The sequence below is a fragment of the Lontra canadensis genome, unplaced genomic scaffold, assembly GCF_010015895.1.
Source record: "Lontra canadensis isolate GAN:19392208 unplaced genomic scaffold, GSC_riverotter_1.0 scaffold1, whole genome shotgun sequence".
In the NCBI taxonomy this organism is placed as follows: domain Eukaryota; kingdom Metazoa; phylum Chordata; class Mammalia; order Carnivora; family Mustelidae; genus Lontra; species Lontra canadensis.
In genome coordinates, this window is record NW_022630995.1 from 23,296,050 (window position 1) to 23,312,250 (window position 16,201).

Genomic DNA, 16,201 nt, shown 5'->3' on the forward strand with positions numbered 1-16,201 from the left:
TACTGGGATTAACAGCCTCCTAAGGAGATAATTTTAGAAAGATTTCCTTTTTACCTCCAGTTTTCATATTCTGTTAGAAGAGTTCTCTCACAATAAAATGGTTCACTAACAAGTGGTGACAAATATACTAAATGAAAACATTAAACATGTAACTGAATTAATATGTTGCTTACTTAAAAAAAAAAAAGCATAACATACCCACAGTGAAACATTAACAAGGATATAAACACACTGCTGTTTTAGAACAATTAACCTTTAGGATGAGTTAGCATTTCTGTTTCCAAAAGCCTATGGTCCCAAGATACTTATCAGTGTATTTACCTACGTGTAACATATGTGTACACAGATTCAAAACATTTCAACAGTCTGGACTACCATAATCAATATATTAGTGTTGAATTAAAACAACAACAATAACAACAACAACAGTGAATTACTAAATAATTACCCACTAAAGACAGTCTTCTCTGTCCTAAAGGAAAAGAATGGAAAGATGTGCTATCAATTTCAATCCTGTTTCCTGATGACCAGAAGTTGCTTAGGGCATAGGCTCCTTTCAACAAGCAAATGCTAAACTCATTGGTCTAAAGGGAAACTAGGCAGACACACTGAGGAGTACACATTGTAGCCATTTAAGGCCAGGTTTTGACTTGAGTAGGCACAGAACTCCATCCAAAAGGAACTCCAGAGATGGGTACACATGCAAGAGCAGAATGTGGCCTCGGCAAATCACCTTCCTCGCAACTTGAAACTTTCACTGGTTATCTTTTCAAATCACATTTCTGTCCGCTTAACATACTTCGAAGCAACAAAAAATAACATGCTTGGAAAATATCCCTTTGGAAAAATAAGGTATAATCCCAGGAGAAATTTGGAGGACACTTTTATAGCCCCTTGACCGGGGAGGAAACACAAACTTTCTTTTTGATTCAAAATAGCCAGTGAGAAGTAAGAAGCCAGGAATTACTTTTCATTTCCCTGTAAAGAGCAATGACTTAAGAGATCGATGACTTGCCACCAACTGCTACAGAAGGCCTTTTAGGAAGTCAGAAACTCAACTCTCAACTTGTCTCTGAGCCTAATACTTTCTCCACCAGATTGCACTTCATTCTCTGGTCAACTGCTTTTCTTATGAATAGATGCTTTCATTTATGGTATGAATACACAATTACTGTCAGATTCATTTACTAGAGAATTCTGGTAAAAGCTGTATTTATAGATATAAACATTTGTTCTGTGAAATAACTATAAATCAAACCAACACATCAGACTTACTTTTTCATCAATTCTACCATATCTTCTTCCACCTTGCTCTAAAATGTCTTAGACTTATTTGTCATAAATAAAACCACTTTTAATAGAATAGAATAGAAAAGAAAACAATGAACTGAGGTGTCTAAGCTTACCAAACTTCTTGCTTTCTTTAGTTGTGCCAGTCATCTTGATCTTTGCAACTTCAAAGAAATCTTTAATTTCTCTCTCATATAGTCGTGATAAATAATCCATGTAATTCTTAAAATAAAAGTAAGAGGTACTTCTTATTAATTAAACAAATATAACAATTCAGTCCCCCCAAAGCCTTCGTGCTTGCTTTAAATTTTCTGGTCTAAAATCCTGAGGTATTTCATAGGATAAAAAAATTGGCTGTTTTCTGTCTTAAAAAAAAAAAGAACAGGCATCAAAACAGCAATTTATAAAAATATAAAATCGAATATAATCACACTTATAATTTCATTTTTATGTATTTTCTTTCAGAGATTTCAAATAGAGTTGTAATCCTACTGTATAGCATATTTGGGTCTGAGCAATCATGTTTTTCCAGCCTCACACTTTAATGACTGTACAGTGTTATGCTTTGTTGATATACCACAATTCAGCAAATCAATCCCCCAGCAGAGGCCACTTAAGTGGTTTCAATGTTTTGCTATGATAGACAATGTTATAATAACCTTTTCATCTTTAATGAATTGTTTTCTTGGAATCATTTCCTAAGGATGGAAATATAGGGCCAAAGAAAATGGGAATCTTTGTAACTTCCTCCATATTGCCATGCTGCTATTAAAAACAATCATACCAACAGTGTCAATGGCAACTAAGGGGGACATTCAGTGTCAGTGTCCCCTGCCAACTTAGGGGTAGTTAAGGCATATCAAAATAGGCTATTTTCAATACTCTTTCAAGGAGTGCCTGGGTGGCTCAGTGGGTTGGGCCTCTGCCTTTGGCTCAGGTCATGATCTCAGGGTCCTGGGATTGAGCCCTACATCGGGCTCTCTACTCAGAGGGAGTCTGCTTCCCCTTCTTTCTCTTTGCCTGCCTCTCTGCCTACTTGTGATCTCTGTCAATTAAATAAATAAAATCTTTAAAAAAATATTAGTACTGCAAATCAGTGAAGAGTTGACAGACAGAAAATCAGTTTCACATAATTTGTGAAATCTTCAATGGTGGTTTCTACTCAAATCATTCAACATAACAGACTGCATTCCAATACCCAAATTGTCTAAAGTGCACATTACCACCCAAGCAATTTGAAAACAGCTTCTTTGGTATCTAGAAAACAGTGACATGAGCAGACTATTGAAAATCACCCCCTTTTCCAATGCAGCTTGAATGACTAGATACCTTTTTCCAGCTACGTAACAGAACTCATTGGCGGGTGAGGCCACAGACAGGTGTAACCATCAGTTCATTCATTTACCAGATTCTGAAGAATGTCTCTTAGAAGGAGCTTAGCACCTTGTAAAAAGCACCTTACATTTAACTATCAAGAGTTTAAATACTGTTGTCTCAGGTAGTCTTTTCAACTTTCATTGTTTTGACTGTGCAGTCTTACCAAGATCTCTATATTTTACTTTTTCTTTACACAAACGGGTAAATTCCACAAATGCAGAACTGGGGCTGAAAGGAGACGTCTGAGTAATCTTCAAGGAAATTAATGGGAGAGGAAAGCTCATTTCCTCCCTAAGCATGAATGGAACATCTCTATTCTTAACTGCCCTACACGAATAATCCAGAGCCATGGAGAGGGGCTGTAGTCCTGGGGAGGAAAGAATCTGGGCAGTTATCTATTTCTCTAAGCTCTAATTATGTATACTAAAACTTGGGGCTTTGCTTAGATTAGATTAGAAGCACAGCTGGGCAGTGCCTAGTGATTCTTATCCCTTAAAGAACAGAAAAAGGCTTTTCTCTTTCCTGCCAGAAAGCAGGAGAGCTACGTACACCCAATCCAGTGCAAACAGCATTTCGTTATTATTTCTTACTAAAGAAGTACTGGTTTGTCTGTTTCCTTCTTTCTTTCCTTCTTTCTTTCCTCTCTTCCTTCTTCCTTTTTAGTCAAATTCCTGTTTTTGATGACTTCAGCAACCAAATTAGATTATGAGGTAAAATACATAGTCTGTCAAAAGTTCAAGCCACAGGATCAAGTAACATTCCTGGGAAATAAGTCAATTTCATTTAAAAATCTCATTAATATTGTCAATCAAAACTATACTTTGAGCAGAGAATGAGTCCATAAATCATCGCTAGGTTGGCTATCATCTTGTTTCTTTACTTAAATTACATTCATGAATACTGCATTATATATAAAGATAGGGCAATAATACTCACTGAGAACACAATTAGGCAAAAAGCTTATTGATTATTTTACTTATTTGAATATTCACTAAGGGACAGAGCACTTGTTGGCACAAAACTCTTAAGGAGATATAATAATGTTTAATTATTCAAAATATTAATCCTCCTAAAACTTCAAAAGGCAAAGAATTCCAGTACTGTCAATATTTTTCCTTAAGATATCTCCAAATCAGAATTCTGTTGAATGAAAACAAAACAGAACAAAATATAACACAACAGTAGAGTTGCAGAACACTTAAAAGACTAATTCTGAGGAACAAAAGTAGTCTTAAAAATAACTGACCAGATAAGATATATATATAAATACCTCAGGATACTTACATTCTTTTTGAAAAACATTTTTAAAATTATACTTTAAAATATTATTTATTTTTACCAAGGTTTATGTCCCTTTTCTTATGATCTCAATTTAGAAGTAAAGGGACCAGATCTTACTTTAAGTGGGCAAAGGCACTTTGAAACACATAAAGACTGATATACAAGAATGTCCTATGCCAAATGTGTTCAAACTGATACATTGATAGGCATGTATGACCTGCTTTTTTTCTTATCATCATAGTTCTCATAAATTTCTACCTAATCCTTTGCCTTCTCAGGAAGTATGAACCTAACACTAGAGGAAGTTATAATAATTATTTCAGTAAGTATGAAGATAAAATGGGTTCATGTATAAACATTAGTTTCCTGAGGGAGAATAAGCTTCATTATAAAACACTCTGAAAGAGAGCACCACTTTTTGAATAAAACCAGGAAAAACTCTGGCTAGCAAAACTAGCGAAAAATAAGATGATTTTGCTATCTAAATTCTGTTAGAAAATTTTTTGCCACAAGCATATGGGTTAAGGGGAAGGGCTTTTATATTAACAATCTCAATATTTTTGTTTTCATTCTAAGAAACAAAATACGTCCCTCTTTCCAATTCGAGAACATCTTTTAAGGTCATATTGTCCACATAATTAAATTATTACTAATTATTAAAATAACTTATGCCTTACTTAAATTTTCATAAAAACTTAAAAGACTTCACTTTTTCCAGGGTATTTCCAAATTTTAAGTAAAGTGCTCTTACATCTGATATATCAATACAGCGCTTTATATTTTGGAATTAGGTAGCAATTCTTCAGTTCCCTAAGTGACATGGTCAATTTCAATACTAAAGGTCATAGCAGAAATGCCAGAAAAGTATTATACCCATGGCTTTCTGCCACAATGGCCATTTATTAAAGCTAAATCAGATCATGTCGTTCTACTGCTCACAACCCACCAAAACCCCTTCCCCTATCTCCCTCACGGTAAAAGCCAAGTCCTTACCATGGGTACACAGTCCCTTCCAGATCTGCTCCGCCCCACCCCCACTTCACCTCCCCTACCTTCTTTCTAAGGTCCTGTTCCTGGTCCTCTGTGCTCCAACCACAGTGCCTTGCTGCTCCCCCAGTACACAGGCATGCTCTTGCCATAGAACAGCTGTACTGTGCCTGGAACGCTTTCCCCAAGAAACTCCCCCTGCTCACCTCTGCTTACTTATTTTTTTTTTAAGATTTTATTTTTAAGTAATCTCTACACCCAACATGAGGCTCGAACTCACAACCCTGAGATCAAAGAGTGGAATGTTCTACTGACTGAGCCAGCCAGGCACCCCACACCCTTGCTCATTTTAAAAATCTACGCTCAGATGTTATCTTCTCATGATGCCTTATCTCAAGCTACAGTCTTCCCCCAGTCCCAGCATTCCCTGTTTTATTTTCTCTAGAGCACTCAGTAGTACCTTCTAACCTACCATACAAATGATTTTTTTGTCGGTCTTCCTCCACCAAAACATGCGCTATGAAAACGCATTCGCCTATTTCCTTCCATGCTGTATCTCTAGCACTTACTTAGAACACAACAGGTGCTCGGTAAATTCGTATATGAATGAATGACTCATCTTCTCCAATTGCTGATGTTGCTGCCGCTGCTCTTCTAGTCTCCAAGTCTAGAAAGTTTGGCATCATCCTGTCCCTTCCATCCCTGGAGTCTCTCTTTTGGTTTCTATTCTCTATATCTACCACTATCTTCCTGGTTCAGATTTCATTTCATCTGAATATTATATTAGGTTCTTAATGAATTTGCCTCATCTAGTCTTTTCCCATGTATGAGGAATACTGTTAAGTCTCAAGGCTCATCTTTTTCAACATAATTTCTCACTGCTCCAGAATATGAAATTTCTGCTTCATGGGCCTCCATCCTCCATTGTCCTGACAAAAGGGCGTATTTTCCCACCTTTGTCTGCACGTCTTGCTCCTCATCCCCGGAATGCCCTTTCTCTTTTTTCTGGTTTATCTAATCCCATTCATTATTTAAAACTCAATTCAAGTCCAATTTCTGTCCTAAAGTTTTCCTCCATGGCTTTAGGACATGGATTTCTCTTTCCTATAACTGCCATGCATTTAAACTCATTTTCAGTTTGGCACTTAATGTTTTCCTAACTTTTTAAGTATAATTGTTCTTGTCAGATGTAAGGCTCTTTAGAAGTAGGGGTTGTTTGTTAGGGCCCATGTGCCTAGAATAGTGAAATGCTTGCTTAATAAAGAGGTACTCTGCATTTGCTTCATCGAACGGGTTATCCATTCTTAGAGGGCAAACACCTCACTTATACATCATCTAGTCTCTAGTTTCTATAATGCATATAAAATAATGCAGGAGATAATTATTGCATTTAACTAAACTGAATGATGCTTAAGGCCACAGTACAGCCCATTACTACACTAAACTGAAGTTTGAAATTAAGCTCTTCCTTACCCAAGTAAATAAAATAAATGTCCTGCCTGGTTAATGGGCACTCAGAAATGCAAGTAGTTTCTGCTTTGCTAAGAAAGTACTACAGTACTTCAAATGTTACTTGGGGAACTGAATACATGACGTCTTGCTTCTAGAAGACTACGTTCCATACGCAGTGAGTAACTGATATCAAACTCATACCTTTGTTAGTCCCTCATATTTTCCATAATCTGTATTCTTTAGCCACTCCATCAGCTTGGCGTATCGAAGCAAGTCTCTGTGAAATGGATGATGGTTGGGCAAAGCCAGTTCCACAGAGTGCTGAGCAAGAGTTGAACTCTGATCGTGACCCTAGAGTGAGTAAATAAGTAAATAAATACAATGACAGTAAAAGAAACACATGCTGTAACTGAAAATTCTAAACAGTGACCAAATGCAGCCAAAGAAGAGCAAAAGAAGATAGAGGGATTAAAAACTGAGTACTTACTTGTCTTCTTTCATCATCTCGCGTAAATCTACTGTATACCATCACCATAAAATAATCATAAACATGCAAGAATGGCACTCTGGGATACATCAACTAACCATTTCATCTTCTAAAGAAGCTGAGAATGAATGTTTTAATCAAGGCTGTCTCTCCCATTCCGTATCATTTTACTATTTACTAAGCAAATCAACCTCATGATACAACTGTACTGAGAAAGACATCAAATAGGCAAGTCATTCAAAACAAACTGTCTACATCTATGGTATTTCTACTATTAGAGTTTATAATATTTAAAACAACAGATAAGAACATACAGGATATAAACTTTTAAAACTATGAAGCACTACAGATGATGATATCCTGGGCTTTCCTGGATAATACTTAATAACAGTGTCATTTTAGTTTTTCTGGGAATTTGTTTAATAATTATACAAGATTTTATTTTAAAACTTGACAAGGTTTTTATGTAAATAAACTTGTGAGTTATCAGTCAGTCTTAGATGATGCATCCTAACTTTTGTTTTGAAAAATATAGTCCTGGAAGATTATCTGTTCCAATGACCTTATTTTCTAGAAGAAGTGGAAACTTAAAGGGTTAAGTGATTTGCTCAGGTCACAATGGAGGGAAGAAGTGGAACCTCAGTCATGTGAGTCTCGCTTCCATTTTCTTTTAAAAACATATCTAACAAAATCATTTTAACCAGATTCAAAAACTGCAAATGCTTACTAGTTATTGGTATCTAAAAACAAACACACAAACAAACAAACACTAAAAATCTTCCCAGCCATCTCTAGAAACAATCTAGCTCTCTGCTACTTGGTCAATATTTGTCATGAACTCAAAGCCAGTGTCTAAGAGATGAGGAATTGAAAGATTAAAGGAGTAGATTCCCCTTGAAAATATAAATTCCCAAGAATGAGGAAAAGGAAAAAGATGGACTAATTTGATGTTTATTCTGACTCAATCTAATTTGCTTAGTTAAAACTTACTTGTTAGCATTCTGTTAAAATGACACAGGGATTGAGTTTTGGCACTCATTAACTCATTTCCTAGTAAAGTCACCTAAACCTAATTATATATGTATTATACTAGCTGACATAGATTAGCTTATAAATATCCTGAATTTAAACGCTTTTATTTTTATTTTTTAAAGATTTTATTTATTTATTTATTTATTCAGCATGGGATAAAGGGCAGAGGGAGAGAGAATCTTAAGCAGACTGTTGTGCTGAGCGAGGAGCCCGATGCGGGGCTTGATTTCATGATCTAAGGGTCATGAAATCAAGAGTCAGATGCTAAACCAAATGAGCCATCCAGGTGCCCCTGAATTTAAATTCTTTTAAGTTAAAAGAGGTTTCTTTCCTCTATCTAATTTATATGCTTTACCATATAGACAAAGTAAGAACTTGGTGGTTATGGATTTTTCAAGCAATTTAACTACAGAGTACCCAGAAAAAATTCTTAGTTTAAGGCAATGAAGAATTCTCTAGCAATTGAGAAGTACTTTTAGAGCAAGAAAGGCAGGAGAGTAAGACATGCCGAGTACTAAAACCATTGTTACTTAAGTACCTTTTTCATTAAAGCTTTCAAATCAGCCTGTTGGGAGAATTTTCTTCTTGTAAGGTTATATACCCAATTTAAAAATGGAGAGAAAAAAGAAAAATAAGGACCCATATAGAAATTCCATATAAAACTATGTAGAACAATCAATGTATTTCTTTTTTTAAAGACTTCATTTTAGTTGAGAGAGAGAGTGAGACAGCACAAGCCAGGGGAGAGGCAGAAGGAGAAGGAGAAGGCTCCCTGCTGAGCAGGGAGCCAGACTTGGGGCTCAAGCCCAGGACCCTGGGATCATGACCCGAGCTGAAGACCGATGTCCCACTGACTGAGCCACCCAGGCGCTCCAATCAATATATGTCTAAGACTAAGATTACAAAAAAAAACAAAGATTAAGATTACTGATATTACTTAAGATTAAGATTACTGATACCTACTTAGGAAACTACCAGAGACAGCAGAAAAGTATCAGAAAACTAGACCAATTCAAAACAAAGAACCAGAAATGGCAAGGCAACACAAGTTCACAGCTATTATAGATGTTATACACGAGGTACACTACGTACATAGGTCTACAATCCCTTTCAGCAATTCTAATATACAAAAAACTCTCAAACCTCCATTTAAATTAGGTACCAAATCTATTTTAGTGGCAAAACTTGACCTGAACTGACATGAGGCTATTTATAGAATTTGGAATGACTATTCATATTTTTTTGCTATAGGAACATTGTGTGCTTCATCACAAGGCCCTATGCCAGCCCCCTCCTGGAGTGGCTATGTAATATTTAGTATGTATACTATATTACTTTACTAGAATCTGAAAAATTCTAAAAACATCCCAAGAGTTTTGGATAGGGGAGCATGGACCTATGTGAACATTCTCTTTTGCATGGCTGATAATTGTTAATGTTCTTTTGCAACTGTTTACTCAGGCCATTACACGTTAAGTTATATTACTTAATTTAGTGTCAGGAAAGTTCTTCAATTAAAAACCTTCTCCTCGGGGCACCTGGGTGGCTCAGTGGGTTAAGCCTCTGCCTTCGGCTCAGGTCATGATTCTGGGGTCCTGGGATCGAGCCCCGCATCAGGCTCTCTGCTCAGCAGGGAGCCTGCTTCCCTTCTTCTCTCTCTGCCTGCCTCTCTGCCTACTTGTGATCTCTCTCTGTCGAATAAATAAATAAAATCTTTAAAAAAAATGCATTTCAAGTTTCATTAAAATACAGCTCTGTGGAAGTCCTCATGTGAAAGCTGTATCATAGACAGTGTGCTCCAGATCACTGATTCCCAAATGCGAAGATTTTTTTACTGGCCTACGTCTCTAAGAAACAAATAAAATGATGGTAGAGAGTTTCTCACAAAGGGAAATGTATTCAATTGAGAAGTTTTAAGTTGTATTTTTTCTTTCAGTGCCAAGATAAAAAGATAGTGAAAGTAGATGGCAGGATTTCTTTTTAAAAGTTTTTACTTGGTAAAATAAAAAATTGGTGACTTAGTGGGGCCTGGGAGCTCAGTTGTTAAGCGTCTGCCTTAGGCTCAGGCTATGATCTCAGGGTCCTGGGGTCGAGCCCTACATCGGGCTTCCTTGCTCAGGCAGAAGCCTGCTTCTCCCTCTTCCTCTGTACCTGCTTGTGTTCCCTCTCTCGCTGTCTCTCTCTGTCTAATAAATAAAATCTTTAAAAAAAAAAAATTGGTGACTTAGTAAGTCTCCAGATTTTATTTCTTTTAATTTTACTGATGTATGAATTTTAAAGACTGGGAGTCATCGCTCTTAAATTACTGTTAGATTGTGATCAACAGATTATTTCCACTGTAGTCTTCTGTACGGTACTAATAGATGCTGAATATAGATACATTTGACAAAAACCGCATTGCAGACTCTGTTCAAGTCTTCTTACCTTATCCATGATGCCGTATTTGACTACCTAAATTTTCTGTAAACTCACTTATATTAAAACTTTTTAGCACTTGTACATATATATACATAAACTATGTATACATAGTCATACAATTAACAATTTCATATATGCATTGCTATAGAGCTTTAAGTACTTTAGTCTTAATGCCTCCTTAGAAGCATCTGGAGTGTAGGAGGCATTTCTTATTCTTACATATGGCAACAAGTATTTAAGAGGCATACAATGAAAATCTGCTAACTGACAAAGAGATATACTATAATATGGTAATCAACTTTTCCCAGCTCATTTGTTCCACAACTAGGAATAGAAATACCCATGTTTCCGAACCTTTTTTGCTAGGTGGCTTGATGCACTGAATTCGACACACAGAAAAATCTATTTTCTATACTTGAGGCACCTTCCTCCACTTTCTTCAGCACATCCTAGGTCATTACAACATTCTAGTTTTTCAACATGTATCACTCACATGTTACAATACATATTAGATTTTCAGAACTTGAAGCATTCATAGTAAACAAAGCCATTAGTTTACAAGGCAAGGAAGCAAAATCATTAATTAAATGCATGTTACAACAAACAATGAAGGGTGCAGAAAGGACTACTGTTGACCTACAGTAACATTCCAACATTCCAATATTTCTAATGCCATCTACAAATGTGGATAACATCACTATCAACGCTGTCATTTTTAAAAACTATGGAATTGGGCAGAAATAAATATTAAAATACTAATGTAAGAAAAATATGATCAGTATTTCTTGTATGACTTCTAGATTTACTTTTTTCTTGATACTTTTCAGGTCAAGTGAAACGTTAAGTCTTCCCCAATGTTTCCCTCATACCCTTAGCTAGATGGTCTTCCTTTATGCTCACATGTGTGACCACTATGATAACATTTACCTTTCCTAAGTATATCTACCTCCTTCCCTTAGACTGTGAGTCATTTGAGAACAGGATCAGCCTCTCACTTATCCAAAGTAAATGTCTGGTGTGTATCCCAGTCACCTGGTAAAAGGTTTCTTTCTTCCTTTTTTTTTTTGTAAAAGGTTTCTAAATAAATGAAGGAGTGAGTGAGTGAAAGAATGACAGGAGGAGAGGCAAGCAGAAGGAGATGAAATGCCTTTCTGGCCAAAATAAACTTTTTGCTATGGGATATTAAAAAGCTGCTATAAATATGGTTAACAGGCAGCTTAAGTCAGTAAAGTTATAATATATAAAGATTCTGCTGCTGTTAAGTTTAGCAAACTTTATAGAAAAAAAAAGAATCAGAGAAGCTTGAGACAAATTTGATGTACTCACAGGCACCGAAAGAAAGTAGGACCTGTTATAGAGCTGAAGGAGGGCCTGAGTAAACTAATCAGAAATAAAATATAGTAAATACAATTGTTTCAGAATACTGCAAAGTGAAATGTTTCAGACAGAATTTCTTGATGAACAAAATTTCTCTCAACTTTTTTTGTCCAATAACCCTAGTAAGAAATGAAAAACATAAGAAACCTAATTTATTATGCCAGATTAAAATGCCTTCTATTCAAATCCTTTTAAGGTACTCTTTATATTATTTATATTAATATTATTGCCACAACCTTAATTATAACCTCCTTTTCCATATAAAAATGTAGACAAAGGGTTTCTATAAAAGTAAATCAAATGGAATTTACAATTCAGCTACAGTCAGTTTTCTTCCATATAAAAATACATACAGCTAATGAAACATTAAAAACACTTGAGTCAAGTCCTGGTTCTCACCTCAAAAATACTGGAAAATAAAACAGGCTAAGCAGCAAACATGTAACAAGTTTGGACTTACTTTCATAAATAAGAACATATAAGTGGTATATGTAACAAGTAGGCAGAGTTATTTATTTGATTTCTAGAATCAAAAGAGTTTCAGTTGAAAGGAACTAGACTGTCTATCTGAGACAGTTGAGGCCCAACATACACCTAAGAGCAAATACTTAAAAAAAAAAATCTTATTTAAAAATCTTAAAATTGAATAAACATGTGAAAGAATACTGTGATCTCAATTAAACACATTACAATTTCTGTGGAAATATATATATAAAAGCTAATAGAAACATGGCAGTGTTATTAATGAAATAAAATTACCTGTTGAACAAAAACATTGTTGAGGTGACTGGCCAGTCTCCGGGCAAACTGCTCACGCAAATCACTGAAACGCTGCTGCTGCTGTTTGACTGCCTGGAGCATGTCATGACCTGAAACCAGAACATTTCTTGACTGATTTAAGACATAAAAAGACTTCTCTGCTATTCAATGAATACATTTATAACAGTCTCTATATTTCTGTTTTGAAGAACCCCAAGTTTTATTGGTTTATTCGTTTGCTTTATAAAAGGAAGGTAAAAAGAGGAGAAAATGGTATAGCACAATGGTTCTCCAAGAGTGGTCCTGCCTCAGCATTGTCTGGGAGCTGCTGGAAATTGGGATACTGGAGCTTTGGCCCAGACCTACTGAATCTGGGGCTGGGGCCAGGCAATAACGTGTTTTAACAAACCCTCTCCATGAGCAAACTCAAGTTTTGGAGCCACTGGCCTTACAAAACCTCCTGCTCTCTGGTCTAATCAAAGCACTGACTCTGTGCTAGGTTCTGTAGACAGTATTAGAGAAAAATCATGGTGTTGACTAGAATCACTGATGATCAATCACAGAAAAAGGAAAAAGTTCTTAGTGCCAACAGAAACATGTTTGGAAAGATGTGATACTGGTTTGAGGAGCTAATACTACAGACCCCTACACCACTTGCACTATGTATTTCCTGTTAAAAGCTTTATACCATGTTACAGGCTTAGTCTCAGATTCTTGGTCAGATTTTACTATTTCTAATGAACATACCTGGACGAAGAGCTACATTCATGCACTGCAAAAGGGCATCAGCAGCATTGGTGCAGGCCTCAATGCCTCTAGAAGAGGAGAGATCTCCTTCTTGAAGGGCCTTTATATGACCTTTGGCCAAGTCCATATGGTTCTGGAATTTACAAATAAATACACCATTTACACATGTAATTTTGGGAAATTTACAGGTAAGATGCTACTCAATCCTATCATAAAGTATTAGAATTATTTTAAATCTTATTCTCATAAGGAATTTAGAAAATGTTCATAAATGTGTTTTATATATTAGATTATCTTTTTTAATTTTTTGTTGGTGGGAGCAATTTACCAACATACTTACCACAAGAAACTCTATTTCAGACAGGAGCTTTACATTATTAGTGTTACTCAGATGAATTAGGTGGTTGCTTTCTGAGATCTGATCCATTTGTTCTTTCACACTTTGGAGCATTTCCTCGTAGCTGCTCAGTTTCAACTCAATCTGATCTACCTCCTTTAGAGCCTCATCCAACAACTTCATCAGTATGTTCACTTGCTTTTCAGAGGCCATGATTGATTGGATGTTGGCCTACAAAATGAAAAACAAAAGTAACTCTTCCCATTATTTAAATGGATAAAAGAAGTAGAAGATGAAATATTGCAAAATCCCTTTGACAGCCGAGTAACAAAGATTGGTATGCATCTATACATTTCTTTTAGTTTATCACTCTATGTTTATGTTCCCTTTTTACACAGTATTTCAAGCAGATACACCTGCCTCTTTATCAAAGTTAGAGACCACGCCTCAGTATTTCATATTTCCCCAGGCTGTACAAGTAGGGTTTTGCCCCACAATGTATCATCAGTGTCGATATTTCCCATTTCTGATATTTCCAATTCTACCAGCTATAAAAATCTTCTATACTTCTTAACATTGTTGTAAAATGCTAAAAAAAATATGCCTAATCACCGGTGTAATACTTTAATCAAGAGGGTAGCAGTGGTATATCAGTCTTTGAAGGATACACTGAACTAACGTAAAACTGTAGTATAATTGGTACTTATGTGATATGGAAAAGCCATGACCATAAGACCATATGGCCACAGACTATCTATCTATAAGAAAGCTCCTTCTATTGTCTTCTTTCTTTTCTCTTTCATTTGCAACTACTGTACGTTTTTTTTCCAGGCAAAGCAGGAACAAACCACCATCCCCTTATCATTGTTTTCTAAGTGATTCTGACTATTGATTCTAAATTTCCTGAAATATGGAAGCTGTCAAATCCAAAATAAAACTGGGAAGCAATATGATAACTTGTAACATACATGCAATATTTATTAGAAAAGAAATTATAAACCACTAAGCCACACTAAGAAGGCAGGTAATGGGATATGAGGAAAAAACTTGGCCTAGGAATGAAAAGAATTTCACAGGACAGTAGATACTGTAATTTCACACATATTTTGTATGCTATTCATAGTAACTCAACTGTGAGTGCAACCCAACTGCAAGAGTCAGCAGGGCTCTGGGCCACTGAATAGATCTCTCAAGAAGCAGACCCGGGGCTTGACCTTGTCCAGGACAATTTCCACTGTAACATCTTTAAGTTTCTTCTAGGCTTAGCTTCCGATGGGTTTTATAAACTTGTAAACTTGCACTATTTGTGTAATCTCGGGGCCTGAGTTCAACCTCATAAATTCTGCACCTTTCATGTATAATATGTCAAAATTCTTTAAGTGTTTAAAATATTCTTCATTCTCTGAGGGTTTTTTAAAAAATTATTTTTATTAACATATAACGTATTATTTGCCCAGGGGTACAGGTCTGTGAATCATCAATTTTACACAATTCCCAGCACTCAACATAGCACATATACCCTCCCCAATGTCCACAACCCAACCACCCTATCCCTAGCCCCCCATCCCCCAGCAACCCCTCAGTTTGTTTTGTGAGATTAAGAGTCTCTTATGGTTTGTCTCCCTCCCAATCCCCTCGTTTCATTTTTTCCTTCCCTACCCCCCCAACAACCTCCCTCCCTGCCTCTCAAATTTGAGGTTTTTCTTAAATGCTTACTTTGTCTAAACAAAACAAAACACGTTCTTATTCTAGACTTTACCGACATTAGTGGTGTTATTTTTAGCTGTTTTTTAGCTTTTTACTTTCTAAAGATGTGCTTTAGTTTCTAGACTCAGAAACTGTGCATACGAATTAAAAAGAGCTATCCCAAAACATTTTAGCAGGAGAGCCAAACATCCTTTTCCCCTGGCTCCTTGTTTTCACTATACTTATTCTGCTCCGTTTGGGTACACGATTCACTTATTTCAAACTAATTTTTCTATTTCTAATTTGTACTTTTTTTTTTCCCCCCAAAACACAAAAATGCTATTCTTTTGCACTGAACTATTCTGCGGTATTTCAGAGGCTGGGGGGAGGCGACCCCAAGTCAGTTTCTGGTTGGCTATTTTTTTTCCATCACTTTGTGTCAAGAACCTCCCCAAATCCCCAACCTCAGCCAACTGCCTTCACTGGCCTGATTAACAGGAATGGTTCTGTCTTTTGAACAAGAGCAGTAGAAGATAAGGCATCTGGTAATGTGCTTATGGAAAGAGACAGCAATAATCATAGTATAAAGACTTAGGTGCTGAGGAAGTAAAATCTGCACATTCCTGGTCTTCTCAATCCACTACATATCAGTCATTTACAGATTATAAAAAGGTCTTACCCCATCCAGCACCTGCAGCTCTCTGGACAACCTTTCTGCAAAGGCCTCAGCATTAGAGATTGCACATTCACAGCCTTCCATCATTATTTCAATATCCTGCTCTTCTCTTGCATTTAACTCTTGGTATACATCTACTACCTCTTCATCACCTCCTGTCACACTCTGATTTTCTCCACTTGGAACAGACTCTTAAAGAGGGTAAAAATTAAAAATAAAGTAGTAAAAAAGGAGAAAGGACAATAACATGGTATTTATAGTCAGTTATAAGCACAGGTCACATTTAGTGGCTGGA

The 16,201-nt window shown here is 36.2% G+C and overlaps 1 protein-coding gene across 8 annotated transcripts in view; it reads right to left on the minus strand.

Moving 5' to 3' along the window:
• The window catches only part of EXOC1 (exocyst complex component 1), a 56,467-nt gene that overhangs the window by 23,019 nt on the left and 17,247 nt on the right, over window positions 1-16,201 (minus strand). For 4 of the 8 annotated variants that reach the window (XM_032851274.1, XM_032851301.1, XM_032851282.1 and 1 more), the window contains 6 exons: window positions 15,910-16,097; window positions 13,548-13,775; window positions 13,208-13,340; window positions 12,461-12,570; window positions 6,589-6,738; window positions 1,407-1,512 (listed from right to left, as the gene is read on the minus strand). In XM_032851274.1, coding sequence (XP_032707165.1) covers window positions 1,407-1,512; window positions 6,589-6,738; window positions 12,461-12,570; window positions 13,208-13,340; window positions 13,548-13,775; window positions 15,910-16,097 — 915 coding nt within the window. Of the gene's footprint in view, window positions 1-448; window positions 473-1,406; window positions 1,513-6,588; window positions 6,739-11,650; window positions 11,705-12,460; window positions 12,571-13,207; window positions 13,341-13,547; window positions 13,776-15,909; window positions 16,098-16,201 lie in introns of all 8 variants that reach the window. The other 4 variants (XM_032851253.1, XM_032851257.1, XM_032851268.1 and 1 more) reach the window with 2 other exon arrangements.